General features: G+C 39.8%; 1 protein-coding gene across 3 annotated transcripts in view; it reads right to left on the bottom strand.

The window, feature by feature from the left end:
• The window catches only part of LOC101831864 (protein HIRA), a 72,330-nt gene that overhangs the window by 38,443 nt on the left and 16,755 nt on the right, over positions 1 to 17,132 (bottom strand). For all 3 annotated transcript variants that reach the window (XM_005077501.4, XM_021231465.2, XM_013118737.2), the window contains 3 exons: positions 16,944 to 17,038; positions 3,229 to 3,324; positions 1,832 to 1,992 (listed from right to left, as the gene is read on the bottom strand). In XM_005077501.4, the coding sequence (XP_005077558.1) occupies positions 1,832 to 1,992; positions 3,229 to 3,324; positions 16,944 to 17,038 (352 nt within the window). The remainder of the gene's footprint in view (positions 1 to 1,831; positions 1,993 to 3,228; positions 3,325 to 16,943; positions 17,039 to 17,132) is intronic.

Genomic DNA, 17,132 nt, shown 5'->3' with positions numbered 1-17,132 from the left:
CAAAGAGGTCAGCTGGCCAAAGAGGCAATATCAAGAAACAAAGCAAAAGCACAACCAATAACCTACCAAGAGAGCCTCCTCCACATGGCCATGCCATAAGGTGATTCATGTAAATCCCCAAGATAAGAAAGGGTTTCACCCATGAGTCAGGCACACAATGCTACAAGGACAGCTATAAGGTTCTCTTTAGCTTTAAAAAAATCTAACAATAAGTGCTCTAACAAGGCAGGAAATGGCCCCAAGAATTAACCAATGGGATCAAAAAGCTTCTACACAGTAAAGGACAGTACAACAAAAAGACAGCCTACAGAATGGGAGAAAAATCTCTGCTGCCTATTATTCAAACAGTATATAACATAATATATATTATAAAGTATAATATATATTAATATCTAGAATATAAAAGAACTGCAAATGGCTGATGGAGGAAAGAAAGTCTTTTTTTCAGGAGTATAGAACAGGAGTCAGTAAATAACAGCCTGTTAATACAAAGGACCCAAATTAAACCCAAAGGTCTATTGAAAAAAAAAAAAAGACAAGAAAATAAAGGAAGAGGAAGTTAGGAAGAAGAGTACTAGTGAAAGTAGGAGGAAGACAAGTGAGTGTGATCAAAACACACATGTGTATAAAGCTGTCAAAGATAATTTTTTAAAAACATTTTTAAAAGGAACAAGAAAAACTAAATACCAAAAAAGAGTAAAACTGCCAATCAATAAATGGGTTAATAAAATGAAAGACCTCAAAAGAAGAGTACCTTTATATACTTTTAAAAGTGTTTGCTATCCTTAGCCATATGGAAAATACAAATTAAAACTACTCTGAGGTTCCACCTCGCACCAGTCAGAATGTCTATCATCAAGAACAGAGGCAGTAACAAATGCTGATAAGGATGTGGGAGAAAGCAACCCTTACTCAAACTTGATGGAGGTGCAAATAGTACAGCCATTATAGAAATCAGAACAGTGGTATCTCAAAAATATTAAAACTACCAGGCGGTGGTAGCACACGCCTTTAATTCCAGCACTTGCAAGGCAGAGGCAGGTGGATCTCAGTGAGTTTGAGGACAGTCTGATCTACAGATTGAGATCTAGGACAGCCAGGGCCATTACACAGAGAAACCCTGTCTTGAAAAACAAAAATAAATAAATGAAGTAAAAACTGTAACACTATACGATCCAGCTTTATCACTACTGGGCATGTGCCCAACTCTACACCCTACTACAGAGAGGCCTGCACATCCATGTTTATTACTGCATTACTTACTACCCAGATGTCCAGGAACAAATGTATGGATAATGAAAATATGGTAGACTTACACAAAGGAGAACTTTATTCAGCTATACAGAAAAATCAAATTCTGAAACTTACAGAAAAATTGATAGATCTGGAAATTATTATATTAAGCAAGGTAATCTAAACTCAGACAAATTTTGCATGTTCTCTCTTAGACATGAATCCTAGTTTAGAGAGAGTGAGTGTATGTGAACATAGGTCATAAAACTAGAAAGGGGACCACAAGATGGAAAAAAGAGTTGTTAAGAAAGTGGAACACTCAAAACACAAAGCATGGGAGCAGAAATAGAAGGATACAAGAAAGGGCGTGAAAATTAGGAAGGAGGCAAGAGGAAGGACAACATATATTATTTTTTATTCCAAAACTGGCCATTGAACACTTTCTCAAAAAGGAAAGATTTTTATCACCTAACTCATAAAACTAAAGCTCAGACCCCTAGACTGCATGCATCCATGTGGCCAGAACCAAGGCTAGCTGCTTGTCTGTTCAAGAAGTATTGCAGGGGCTGACACTAAGTTCTAAACTGTCCCCAGTTACCTCATCAAAAGGCTTGGTGATGCTGGTCTCTAGCTGCCAGTCTAGCGTTCTCCATACCTTCAAGCTTCGATCATCAGCTTGAGAGGCAATGTATTTACCAACAGGGTCCCAAGTCAATCCTTTTACCAAGCCAGAGTGACCTCTCAGAGTTGCAAGAATTTCTGTGAAAGAAAAAAAAAAAAAAGAAGATAAAATATGAGCAGTGTTTTTATCTGTAAGAAAATAACACTGTATAGGAAACATAAGTTGTGATGACCCATAGAATAAACCTGAGGGGGCCTGAGCAGTCTTTCTTAACCAGTCCCCACCCCTACATACAAGCAGCATAGCCCCATATTTCACCTCCACAAAGGCAAAAGCAAACTCAGTGACTGCATCAAGCAGGCCAGCATGAGCTGACACTTATGGGGATCCCACACGCACCAAAAGAACAGCAATGCGGGTAGCAGTGGTAGCCACAGCTGCCAATTCTGGCCCCATGTCTTATCTGCAGCAGGCATAGATATTTGTAACCTGGAAGGTCCCCCAAGCGATTCTGATGTGAGACTCCTGGACAGCCCCAGAGGCAGCAGGCCTATCCGTTCAAAGGGGGTCTTTTAAGAGAATTATCTTTTAAGTGAGTTATAACATGGTGCTGAAGACACAATGTATACAAGAGCGCCTCATTCAGATCTGTAGCCAATGCTAAACCACTCATTCTAAAACTGACCCTCTTAAGGCTGAAACAAGTGTCTACACACACACTGGTAGTAGCTTTCAGAAGGAATTAAAATGCCTTGAATCTACTCAATAGATGATGTGCTTTATTCCATGGTAAAAATGGGGTCTAGAACAATGTGGAATATATAGTTCTGGCTGTCCTGGAACTCGCTTTGTAGACCAGGTTCACCTCATACTGGATTCCCCCACCTCTGCCTCCTTAAAGCTGGGATTAAAGGCATTCACCAAACACCCAGCTGTGACAATATTTTACTATTTATAAACTATAAAACTACACCAAACTGTACAACATCTCATAATTTTAAACACAAGGAACAAGAAAAGTTACTCTCTTGCAAAACTGAGTTTGTGGTAGCCCGCACGCATCTGCTGGATGGTTTCAGAGATAGTAACTTAGCTGAGGTGGAAAGTGCAGTGTGTGGAGTGCCAGCTGCCCACACGCCACCTTCATGAACTCTGAAACGCATGCTGGGGCTAGTACTCAGCTGGTTCTTCTTTAGCATATCTCGTTTTAAACATTAAACAAATAGAGTTGATAAGGCACGGCAAAACTGACCGACAAGACAGACAAATCCTTGCTGCATTCCCCAGCCCCACTCTGCTCCACAGACAGGCATTACTGTTAGCAACAGCCCTTTTCTGCTGTTAACCAGTTGTGGGGGCAACCCCAGACAGACCTGGGAACTTCACAGCATTCCAAATGACGACGGTGTTATCCACACTGCATGAGGCTAGCCAGGCGTCGTGGGGAGACCATGCTACATCCATCACATCTGGAAGAAGAGAGAGTGCTACGGTAAGATCACTTACCTGGTGTACACTTGGGTGATGGTGGGGTCTTAGCAGCAGCAGCCTTTTCTGTAGGCCAGGTCAACTAACCCTGGGGTTTTCACACACGGGAACTCTCAGCCTAAGACTTTAACTACTTTTATTTTGCCAATCTAGAAAAAATTCCTATTTAAATTTTTCAGTGGGCACTGAATTTCATGCACTAAATTGACCAGTGTCCCACACTGTTTACAAATGAGGACACAGCCTGTGAGGAAACTTTCAAGCCCAGGACATTTCCTGCTTCTGTGGCCTCAAAGCTGCTCCGTGGCTTGCTAACTTGCTTCTACAGTCACGGTTGGCCTTCTCCAGGACCTTCTCAGCATTAGATGAGACAGTGTGAAGCACAGTACACAATCAAATCAAGAGCACATGGCTATGTGAGTGTCGTGAAGGCCTGTCCCACTCCTTTCCCTATTGAATGCCAACAGAAACAACTGACATTTGTTTTTTACTTCCCTTTCTCTCCTTTCCTTCCTTCCTTCCTTCTGGTTTGTTGAGATAAGGTCTCAGATAGCTCAGGCTGGCCCTAGACACATAGCCAAAGATGACATGACTTTGAATTCCTGACCATTCAGCCTCCACCTCCCAAGTGCTGGGATTATGAGTATGAGCTGTCATGTCCAGTTTATTAACACTCATTTCTTTGTGGCTTAGCTTTCTTACCTGTAAAATAACAATTTTTTTATATCTTACCTTCTTAAGAATATTGTGATGATGTGAAAAGCTGCAGTAGTACAGCACCAGGTACTTCAAAACATTGACAACAGTCAGCTGTGTTTGTGCCAATGACCATTCTTATCTCGTATACAGAATGTGTTCCCACATATTTTCCTAACACCAATACCTAGTACAGTTAATTGCCACCTAGTCCTTTCCATGCAGAAACTGTTTAAAGATAGGAGAAAAATGGGGCTGGAGAGATGGCTCAGCGGTTAAGAGCACTGACTGTTCTTCCAGAGGTCCTAAATCCAATTCCCAGCAACCACATGGTGGCTCACAACCACCTGGAATGGATCTGGTGCCCTCTGCTGGCATGAAGGCATAAGACAGTATACACAATAAATAAATAAAATATTTTTTAAAAAAAGATAGGAAAAAAATATTCAAAGTTTCTCTTGCAATTTTTTTTCTGGCTTTTTTATCCTTCATGGCAACCTGATGGACTTCCCTTCATTGCACTGTGTTTGATAGGTCACAATTCATATATACCAACATGCTTCATTTTATACTCTGTCTAGGACATCTTTACAACTTCCTTTGTTTTACTCTATAGTCTAAATAGAAATCATTCATTACTATAAATAGACCTAAATTAATACTAACTTCCAAAGTCAGGTTGTTTTGTTGAGAGAGGATCTTGCTTCTGTAACCCATGCTAGTCTTCAACACAATATGCTGCTAGGATGACATGTCTGTCACCTCCCGTGGCTCTGTAGGCTACTTTTCAAAGCCCTCAATGAACCAGGCATAGTGGGCACCAACCTTGGCTAAATACCAAGATCCTGTCTCAAGATAAAGAAAAAGAGATTTCTGTGCCTTTACATTTCTACATACATCTATTTCAAAACTCCCTAATTAGCAATGAAGACTGTGATTATTTTTCCTCCTACCTTATTAGTTACCCTTAATTAGATTACTACTAAAAGGAAGTCTATTTATCTAAAGTCTTAATTTGCTCATGTTTTATGACTATCTACTGGGAAGTCATTCTGAGCAGTGGATATTAACATAACTCACTTCAGTTGACAAAGAGGACAAGAGCTTACAGTTCTGTAGGAGTAGACACATAAGCGCCAGTGTTTCTTGTTTTGTTTTGTTTCATTTTGTTTTGTTTGTTTTTCGAGGCAGGGTTTCTCTGCATTGTTTTGGAGGCTGTCCTGGAACTCCCTCTATAGACCAGGCTGGCCTCGAACAGTGTTTCTCTATAATGCCAAATCTATAGCATAAAAGATGTCAGGAGCCAGGCATAGTAGTACACCCCTTAACTCCAGCATTCAGGAGGCAGAGGCAGGCAGATTTCTGAGTTCAAAGCCAGCCTGGTCTACTAATGATGTGGGCAAATGGAACCAGAAATTCGATACTACTATCATCTATTCAGTTCCCATACTGTAGGCTCTTAATAAAATAGTTTGTCATACAGCTTTATTACCCATCATGCTTTCTTCTATTCCTGCTAACCTTGAAAAATGTCCTCTTGGCTAGAGATCTGATGAATATTCACTTCTTTCTTCTCCTGGTTTAATTATCCAGTGTTTATCTTATATTTATTTGGGTATGTGTTGTATTTATTGAGGCTCTACATTAACTTTATAAACTGCTTAACAGTTACTATAAGACATGTGAAGAGAATCCATTCCCTTTTTGAAAAGTGAATAGTACATATGATACCCAAAGTTCTTCAAAACAGTGGTGTTTTATCCAAAGCTTACAATGTGTCAACCGCTGACACTGCAAAAGTTCTCAGCTCTAACAGTATTTATCCACTGGACATTCTGACATCTATGTCTAGCCTATCAGAGAATCCATTCCTGTTAATAATTTTCTCTGAACTCCAGATTTGGAGCTTGTCTTTAAACTGTATATACCACTCCTTTCCCTCTGGCTACGATCAACAAGCCTGCGTTTCCACCCCCAACCGCATCCATTACAATAGAATTTCTGGTCATTATTCCCACTATCATTCTAGCAATTCCAAGAGGACGACTCTTCCAACACACAAAGCACTAGCTTGCATAAACTCCCCCTACCCCTTGGTTTCTACCACAGTCATGCCAAGAAATCTTCCAAGACAGATTACTCAAATACCTTTGATCTTGATTCCAAGCTTCCAACTCCAGTCAACAACACCATCCCATCCTTAACAGCAGTCCAGGTGCCTCCAAGAATGCATTAACTATCTAGTGTTTATCTTCTATTTATTTATTCTATCAGGTTACCCTCCTTTATGTTTTCACTGGTTCCCAACAGTTCAGCCTGGTTCAATCAGTGCCATTTTCTGTCTTTCTTGAGCTCCTCCAACAGGCTTTAACCTGATACCACCAACAAAACCTACAAATGCCGAAACCCACCAAAGGCTTCCCTGTTAAGTCCAAGTCACTCACTTTATCTCAGTAAATAGTCTCCTTGTGTGATACACACACACACACACACACACACACACACACACACACAAAAGCAGGACAAAGCATCTTTATTTACAGATTATTCTATATGAGATTTTAAATTCTTTACCAGTAAACTCTTGAATCTGATTACTTTCAGCAATTTGACAGGTTATAAAAAACTAAACATCCCATATCAATAGTCTCCCTATATAACAATTACAAACATGGAATGAAATAAATAAGAAAAAATCTCATTCACAGTACCACAAATATACAAACAACAAAACTCTGAAAACAAGCCTAAAGATAGGAAGGACCTCTACAATTAAAACTTGAAAACACTGAAGAAAGATATCTGAGACGATACTGGAGGATGGACAGACCTTGCACTTGTGGATTAGAAGAATATTCAATGGAAAGGACCACATAGCATACCCAAACTTATGGGACACACTGAAAGCAGTGCTAAGAGGAAAGTTCACAACTAAATGCCTACATAAAGAAACTGGAAAAATCCCACACTAGTGAATTAATGGAACAACTGAAAGTTCTAGATCAAAAAGAAGCAAACTAACCCAGGAGGAGCAGACTGCTGGAAATAATCAAACTCTGGGCTGAAATCAATGAAATAGAAACAAAAAACAAACAAACAAACAAAAAAAAAAACAATGCAAAGAACCAATGAGACAAAGAGTTGTTTCTTTCTAAAAGTCAACAGGATAGACAAACCTTTATCCAAACTAACCAAAAGGCAGAGACAGAATATTCAAACTAACAAAATCAGAAATGAAAATGGGAGACACTGAGGAAATCCAGAGGTCACATTTCAAAAACGTATACTCAACAAAATTGGAAAATTTAAAGAAAATGGACAGCCAGGCGTTGGTGGCGCACGCCTTTAATCCCAGCACTCAGGAGGCAGAGGCAGGCGGATCTCTGTGAGTTCGAGGCCAGCCTGGTCTACAGAGCGAGTTCCAGAACAGCCTCCAAAACAATACAGAGAAACCCTGTCTTGAAGAAGAAAAAGAAAGGAAATGGACAATTTTCTCAATAAGTACCACATAACAAAATAAAATCAAGACCCAATAGACAAATTAAATAGACCTATAACCCTTATAGGTCAAAAGCCTCCCAACCAAAAAAATCCCAGGATCAAATGGATGAGCCCAGAATTCTACCAGAATTTCAAGGAAGAGCTAATACCAATACTCTTCAAATTGTTCCATATGACAGAAACAGAAGAAACACTGCCAAACTTTTCACAAGACTACAGTTACCCCAATAGCCAAACCACACAAACATGTAACCAAGAAAGAATTACAGACCAATCTCCCTCATGAACATTGATGCAAAAATACTCAATAAAATATTGGCACACTGAATCCAAGAACACATCAGAAAAAAAATCATCCTCCATGATCAAGTAGGCTTCATCCCAGAAATGCAGAGATGGTTCAACATACAATAATCCATCAATGTTATCCACCATATAAACAAACTAGGAAAAAAAAAAACATCATAAGATGCTGAAAAGTTTTTCAACAAAATCCAACACCCCTTCATGATACAGATCTTGGAGAGATCAGGGATACAATGAACATACCTACACATAATAAAGCAAACCAACAGTCAACATCAAACTATATGGAGAGAAAAATCAAAGCAATTCCACTAAAATCAGGAATGAGAAGGCTGTACACTTTCTCTGTATCTATCTAATATTGTACTTGAAGTTCTATCTAGAGCAGTAAGACAACAAAAGGAGATCAGGGGGATACATATTGGAAAGGAAGAAGCCAAACTTTTGCTATGTGCTGATAATATGATAGTACATATAAGTGACACCAAAAATTCTACCAGGGAACACCTACAACTGATAAGTACCTTCAGTAATATGGTAGGATACAAAATTAACTAAAAAAAAAAAAACCAGTAGCCCTCCTATATACAAATGATAAATATGCTGAGAAGAACTCAGAGAGAAATATAACCCTTCACAATAGTCACAAAAAAATATCTTGGGGTAACTCTAAGCAATCAAGTGAAAGACCTGTACAACAGGAACTTTAAGGCTTTGAAGATGTCAGAAAACAGAAAGATCCCCATGTTCTTGGATAGGTATGATTAACATAGAAAAAATAGCAATCTTATCAAAAGCAATCCACAGGTTCAATGCAATACCCAGCAAAATTCTTCATAGACCTTGAAAGGACAATACTCAACTTCAGTTGGAAAAACAAAAAATCCAGGATAGCCAAAACAATCTTGTACAATAAAGGAACTTCTGGTGGTATCACCAGACCTGACTTCAAACTTTACTATAGAGTTACAGTAATGAAAACAGCTTGGTATTGACATAAAAACAACCAGGTAGACCAATGGAATCAAACTGAAGTTCCTGATATTAATCCACATACCTATTAACACCTGATTTTTGACAAAGAAACTAAAATTATACAGTGGAAAAAGGAAAGGATCTTCAACAAGTGGTACTGACATAACTGGAGGTGGACATGCAGACGAATGCAAATAGATCCATATCTATCACCATGCACAAAATTCATGTCCAAAAGGATCAAAGACTTCAACATAAATCCAACCACGCTAAACCTCATAGAAGAGGAAGGGGGAAGTAGCTTTGAACTCATTAGTCCAGAAGACTATTTCCTAAATATAACACCAGTAGCACAGACACTGAGATTAATAATTAATAAATGGGACCTCCTGAAACTAAGAAGCTTTGTAAGGTAAAGGGCGCTGTCAACAAGAGAAAACAGCAGCCTACATAATGGGAAAAGATCTTCACCAAGCCCACATCTGACATAGGGCTGATCTCCAAAATATACAAGGAACTCAAAAGACTAGACACCAAAACACCAAATAATCCAATTAAAACATGGGGTACAGATCTATAGAGAATTCCCAACAGAGGAATATCACATAGCAGAAAGACACTTAAGGAATCCTTAAGTCAACAGGAAAATGCAAATCAAAACAACTCTGAGATACAATCAGAATGGCTAAGATCAAAAACACTGATGACAGCTTAGAGAGGATGTAAAGTAAGGGGAACATCCTCCACTGTTGGTGGGAGTGCAAACTTGTGCAGCTATTTTGGAAATCAGTAAATTGGGAATGGATCTACCTCAAGACCCGCCAATACCATTTTGGGCATATACCCAAAGGATGCACACTCATACCACAAGGACATTTGCTCAACTATGTTAATAGCAGCATGATTTGAAATAGCCAGAACCTGGAAACAACTTAGATGCCCCTTAATGGAAGAATGGATAAGGAAAATGTGGTACATGTACACAATGGAGTACTACTCAGAGGAAAAAACAATGACATCTTGAAATTTGCAGGCAAATGGACAGAACTAGAAAAAAAAAAAACATCCTGAGTGAGGTAAACCAGACTCAGAAAGACAAATATGGTATCTACTCACTTATAAATGGATATTAGACATAAAACAAAGGACAACCAGTCTACAGGCCACAACCCCAGAAAACCTAGGTAACAAAGAGGACCCTGAGAGAGACACCCATGGATCTACCTGGGAAGGAGAAATAGACAAGATCTCCTGAGTAAATTAGGAGAGTGGGAAGGGGGGGAAGGGTGGAAGTGGAGAGAGAAGGAGGGAAGGAAAGTGGGGAAGAGGAAAAAAAACATAAAAAATTACTATTTCCCCTAGTCTAAAGGAAAAAAAAATAGAAGAGGAGGAGGAGGATATGAGTATAGCCACATTACCAAGAGCAGCCTACAGACTCAATGCTGCCTGCATCAAAATTCCACTGTCACTCTTTTGGCTGGCTGGCTGGCTGGTTAGCTAGATGGATGGTTGGTTTCTTGAGACAGGGCTTTTCTGTGCAGTCCTGGTTGCCCTGGAATTCATTCTATAGACCAGGCTGGTCTTGAACTCAAAGATCTGCCTATCACAAGGCAAGTGCCACCACACCCAGATGCCAATGTCATTCTTTACAGAAACAGAGTGATCATAAAATTCATATAAAAGTGCAAAAGTCCTAAGACCACTGAATTAATCACTGCTTTTATGAAAATGAATTAGATTAGCTCTCTACAAACAAGGCATTATGATGACTTACAATGTTAACTCATTCATAACTCCTATTATCCTGAAGGGTCATTTGAAATCTCCAAACTGATTTCCCCGATTTACATTTTTATGTTGCAGTTGGAAAGTTATTTTAAATATGCTACCTCATTTAACTTAGAGAAATACATAAATGTGTGATTTTTGGTATCACCATTGTGATACTACCAGTGTGAAACTACCAGGGAAGCTCTTCTAGCTACCACACAGCAGATCTGCAGGGGGAGCTTGGGTTTAGTGTAGCATACTTCCTAATTCAAGGGGTTTAAAAATATTTGTTTATTGATGATGGCATGTATGTGTGCCTAAGTGTATCTATGTACACTACATGCATACCGGAGCCCACAGAGGGCATCAGATGCCCTGGAGCTGGAATTACAGACAGCTTGTGAGTCACTAAAAGCATGCTGAGAAGTGAACCAGGGTCCTCTGGAAGAGCAGTAAGCACTTTTAATCACTGGTCCAACTCTCCAGCCCTGTGACACAGGTTTTTGTTTGGTTAGTTTTTGCTTTTTTTAAGCCAACACTCAAGGAAAATGCATAATGCATGACTATTATAATGATTCAAAATAAATTTACTATTTTAAGATAGTCAGAAGGCAGGGAATAGTTAGAGAAGACTAAAGGAAGGACAATCAACTAACATTTGAGACAGCATAGGGTTAGCAATGTTTGAGTGCACATTTGCGGGTCTCTATGTTGCCCTCCTTTACTGGGAAAGGAATGAACACACAAACTTTCTTAACTCATCCTCTCTTGATGGTTTCATCACCTCAAAACTTCATTCTGTCTCTTACTTGTATTCAGAACTCCTACTTCCAAATTGTCACCAGCATATCCACAACCAACCTCTGAAACCTTCCTCCTCGAAAACAGACATCTCTGAATTCTAGGAAGGACATCTTTGCATTGTTCAGGATAAATATGGAAAATGGACATCCTCTCTGTATTCAGTAAAACATGATCTCTGAATTCTTCTACATATCTCAGAATTTGTGTTGGATACACCAGGAACTCCTCTGATCATTTCCAAGTAAGGACCCAGCACTGCCTCTCAACTACATCAATCAGCCCCCTTTGAAGTTCTCCCCAGGGTGGCCTTTAACCTGGCCATGAGAGTGCCACAGGCTTCAAATTCTCACTGCCAAAGCTTCCTGACCTTGCTGTTTCAAACACAGACAAAATTTGTCAGAGTGGTCTCAAAGTCCCAACCCATGAAGCTCCAACCTGCTCCCTCAACCACCACTAATGGCTCCCTAAACACCCCAAGCACAAGTTCACACCCCATGATGTCTGCTCTAGCTGTTCTCTCTACCTAGATGGCCATGCACCTCTTCTTTCACCTCTCCCTTCAGAGGCCACCAAACTCAGTAACTGGGAGATGCTCACAAAAGCATCTTCCCCTTCTCACTGTCCCAACGGCTCTGTCCCTGGTGCTCATCACACTTCTCACTACATCACTAGCTTACTGTCCCCTCCTTTTTAGTCTTCTTCCTGCATTGTGCATACCACATAACCAGTGGTGATCTATATCCTAGCACTCTTTTGATTTTGAGACACAATCTCACTAAATTACCTAGGCTAAACTTGAAATTTAACCCTGCTGCCTCAGCCTCCTAAGGAGCAGATTACAGGTTCATGCTGCTAGCTCTACCTAAATCTGTCCTTTTTACCAGCAGTCCTTGAAGGAAACACGGGGTCTAGAACATAATATGTGATCAATTAACTGTTACATGGATGAGTAACCACATTGAGAATAAACAATGTATTTTATTTAGTTTATTTATGAATTATGCATCTCTCAAGAAAGACTGTAAATTAAGCAGAGTGGTTCAAACCTATAATCCCAATATTCAGGAAGCTGAGGGAGGAGACTTATGAACTTGAGGCCAGTCTTGGAGATACAGCAAGTTCCAGATAGCACTGGTGAGTTTGCCTCATGCTTAAAAGGATGTTTGTGATGACAGTGTACACATGCTATCCTACTCAACTATTTAGGAAGTTAAAGTAGGACTACTTGAGTCTAGGAGATCAGGGCAAGACTCAATTTCTCTTAAAAAGAGGTAACAAAAAGAAAGAGGGACACCTGGAATTGTAGTTCAGGGGAGGGTGCCTGTCTAATATGCAAGACTCTGAGTCAATGCCCAGCTGTAAAACTTTTTAAAATAAGTCTATAGTTGAGATATCATGTATTTCTCATAATATTATTCCTGGGTATACACATTTTTTTAATCTTATTGGGCATGAGGCATTTCTTTTAAATCATAAGATAGTCTACTTGGCTATTACTAATAAAAGGCACATGTTTTCACATAAGGAGACTGAATGACTTTCTTTGGCAGCTCTAAGAGTTGTGGTGCTGGATTATGACATGATGCTTTACTTCTTTCTGTCATTCTAGCATGCCTACCCTCTTCTGATCTTCTAATTTCTATTACCTGTACTGCTAGCCTCCAGAGCAAAATACACAGCTGAACTTATCCTATCTACTCTTAAAACAAAAGAGAATTAGACTTAACCATGAACTGTAACATTTACCTATTTGTTGTCTTTTTTTTTTTTAAGATAGGGTCTTATTATGAAGCTCTGGCTAGTCTGGAACTCATTACATAGACCAGGTTAGCCTCCAACTACCAGAGACACTTACACCTGCCTCTGACTCCTGAGTGCTACAGTTAAAGGTCTGCTACACCAAGCCTGCCTTTCTGTTTGTTTTTTTAAGATAGCCTGTCTATGCACTGCCAGCTGACCTCCCACTCACAACCCTCATGCTGCAGCGTCCTGGATGCTGGGAATAATAGGGATGTGTCACCAAACTCAGTTTGTCATTAGTTTTAAAGACACAGGATTTCGTCATGTTAAAGAAAAAATACTCTGTGAGCACCCTTTTAAAGGCATAATTATTAAAGACTAATGACTAATTAGCTAATACTCTTGTTAGAATACCTATGGTGAGGCTGGGCGTTGGTGGCGCACGCCTTTAATCCCAGCACTCGGGAGGCAGAGGCAGGAGGATCTCTGTGAGTTCGAGGCCAGCCTGGTCTACAAAGTGAGTTCCAGGACAGCCTCCAAAGCTACAGAGAAACCCTGTCTCGAAAAAAAAAAAAAAAAAAAAAAAAAACCTATGGTGACAATGTAGCATAAATCTACCAGTAGGTTATAATAGATTTGCATCTACCCAAAATACTTTTAAATGGATCAAATATAATTATTATGAGTAACTTTTTGAATATTGTATTCTTTAGTATTGCTATTGATGCTTCTATTTTTATTTGGGTTATTTTTGTTTCACTGGTATTTTCTATTATATTTTAGAAATCAAGTACTCTATCTTCCTTTGAAGAATAAATATTTCTATGCTCTGCACAATGGTCCTCAAAACTTAAAATAATATATCAATAAGTAAATTAGAGCAGGGACTACTGGGCAGGCCAATAATCCCAGCAACTTGAGTGACTAAGGCAGGAGGATAGTTAAGCTCAAGGCTGGCCTGAATTTAGTGAGTTCAAGCTCACCCTAGGTAGGCTAGGGAATACAACTTGAGGGAGTATATATGAGGCCCTAGGTCAGCAACCACTGCAGTGGATCAGAACCAGAACCATCTTGAGGATCATTAGTTTCCAACTTTCTCACAGAGAATCAATTTTTAAAAAATGAGTTTTGTTTTTGGTTTGTTTGTTTGTTTGTTTGTTTGGGGGGGGAGATTGTTTGTTTCTGAGACAGAGATCCCTCTGCCTCTGCCTCCCAAGTGCTGGGATTAAAGGCGTGTGCCACTGCCCAACTTAATTTTGTCCTTTTTTTTAAACCTTGTTTAAATCTGTCAAGTACGTATTTTTAGCTTTTGCTTTTCAAAGACTCAGTGCCTTCTTATTCATTTATCTCTACTTTTAACTAGCATTCCTTCTTGGGCAGTTCTGCCTGGACCTGCAAAGAATCAGTGAACAGAAGTATGAAGTCTGTTACTTGAAGGCAGCCAACCAACTTACTTAGTAAAGAGCACCCAAGGTGAGAAGCTCACATTATAGCTCAGTCTGGTCTCAGGTTAAGGCCCCATGATAACCTCACTTGACATCCTACTTAATCTTAAATACCCTTTTAGGTACTGGTACCAAGCTCCAGTGAGACCCAACTAGACTCCCTGTAAGATGCTATGAAATAGCAAGGGCAGATTACACATTTTGTTATCAAACTGTAATCAAGGTTACTACTTTAGCTCTCACAGTTGTGCAGTCACTAAGGTTCAACCTTTGGTTGTTAAGAGGTGAATTTAGCTAGCGTGGTGGTGCCACATACCTTTAATCCCAGCACCTAGGAAGCAGAGGCCAACAGAAATGAGTGTGAGGCCCACTAGTCTACACAGTAGCTTCTGAGACAACCACAGCTATATAGGGAAGCCCTGTCTCAAAAGAACATAAAAGATTCATTTCCCACTTTAGAGGCTGAGATGACTCAAGAGTTAGGAGCATACACAAGTCTTGTAGAGGACCCAAGTTCAGTTCCCAGGGCCACACAGCTCAAACTGCATGTAAGTCCAGATCCAGGGAACCTGATGCCTCAGACATCCAAGGCACCTGGGCTCCCATGTGCACACCCAACAATTACACATTATTTTGTTTGTTTTTGTTTCATCGGTTGGTTGATGAGTGGAAGTATGTTTGGTTGTTTGGTTGGTTTGGTTTGGTTTGGTTTTTCTAAGACTGGGTCTCACTGTGTAGCCTTGGAAGCCTGGAATTGATTACGAAGCTCAAGCTAGCCTTGAATTCATAGCAATCTTCTTGCCTCTGTCTCCTGAGTACTAAGATTAAAGGCACACACCACCATGCCTGGCCTGAATACATAATAATAAAGTAATATATTTTAGAGAGGGGTCAGAGCTGGCAAAAGAAATGGGTCAGTGGTTACGAACACTGGCTGCAACTCCAAAAGACCCATGTTCAACTCCCAGCACCCACACTGTGGCTAACAATAATTTCTAATTCTAGTTCCAGAGTATCCAACATGTAGTGCACAGATAAACATGCCACAAAACATCCATACACACAGTATAAAAGCACAAAAGTGAATATAATCTCCAAAAATATTTTGAAGAAATGAGTTTACAAGGATTTGCTGAGCATATATTGTTAGTGAAGGCTCAATCCTAATGGTTTGGTTTGCTTTGCTTTTGGTGTTTCTTCCCCAACAACTCAAATCCATCCATTCCACACTGAACTGATATCCACTGTCATAAGCCTGTTCTCTTATGGTCTCAGCAGAGAACACTGCTGACTGTGCAAGCACCTAGAGAATGCATACACTCTCCTACATTTTTGCAAACTGGTTTCCTATTCTTTGCTCTCTTTCCCAATAAGGCAAGCTCTTGCAGCTTTAATTTGAACCAATGACACAAGCTCTTTCCACAGAGCTGTCAGATAAACCTCACTCGTGTTTCAATGCTCTTAACAACTTGCATCTTTCACAACTCACTTGTGCTGCTCCCTGCTGTACCTGTGAAGACCAGCTATGGTTTTAAAAACTAAAACTACAATAAAAGGCCTCCACCTCAATACTCACACCCAAGCAAGCCTTGTCTTTTCTGTGGCCCATAGTGCCTGCTGGGTTGGACCACAGCTTTCTTCAAAGAAGTCTGAATTGTGCACATGTGGACCATGACATTTGGCACCTAAAGTGCACAGGCTTTACAGTGCTACCAATTTGCTGACGAAAACCAATCTTCCTCTTCTTCAGCTTGAATACGTAAAATGTGACTCTTTCCAAACTAAACCTTGTTAAACCATTTTATAAACATATTCAAAGTCAAGTTAAGAAAGTTTCCAATAGGACCAGTGAGATAGTTCAATGGGTAAAGTTATTTGCTATCAAACCTGACAATCTAACTTTGATCTCCAGAACCAACAAGGTAGAACAAGGTAAATTGTCCTCTCACATCTACATGTTTATGAGCTCACACATACAAACTTATGTATGTATGCATGTATGTAAAAAGAAAGAAATTTTCCAATGGGCACTTATAGGCTTGTTTCTTAGGAATAAATAAAATGTGCTTATGAACTAACTCAGTGATCCGGGAGTGAAGGTACTCCCGCAGAATAAGCAACAGAGGCTAGGGACTATATGTTAAACTCATATACTTACATGCTATGAGTGTGTGTTGGTAATGACATGCAGGTGGAGGCAGGTGGTAGAGTCAGTGACTATATAAATCTTAAAGTACAAGTGGTGATAAGGAAATCCCAGATAGAACATTAAGGACCAAACAGTAGTAAAGGGACATATAGGTGCTAATGGTTATCTAAGGCAACTATCAGGGACTCACTCACCCCAACAAGTAGCTACTTACCACCTGAATGACTCCGAAGGATGGAGACACACCGCCATTGCTCCACGTTGGCAAGCTTACCACTGGAGCCAAACACAGTGCTGGGCCCAATGTACCTGTGTGAAAGAGGCATGAGACATGCACTCATGGAGTGTTCCAGGTGCTACTCAAGGATGTTCCTGTAGCACAGCTTATCATAGCAAACAGAAA

The sequence above is a fragment of the Mesocricetus auratus genome, unplaced genomic scaffold, assembly GCF_017639785.1.
Source record: "Mesocricetus auratus isolate SY011 unplaced genomic scaffold, BCM_Maur_2.0 Super-Scaffold_100008, whole genome shotgun sequence".
NCBI classification, from domain to species: domain Eukaryota; kingdom Metazoa; phylum Chordata; class Mammalia; order Rodentia; family Cricetidae; genus Mesocricetus; species Mesocricetus auratus.
The sequence above is the reverse complement of the archived record's forward strand: the minus strand, read 5'-3'. Positions and strand labels throughout refer to the sequence as shown.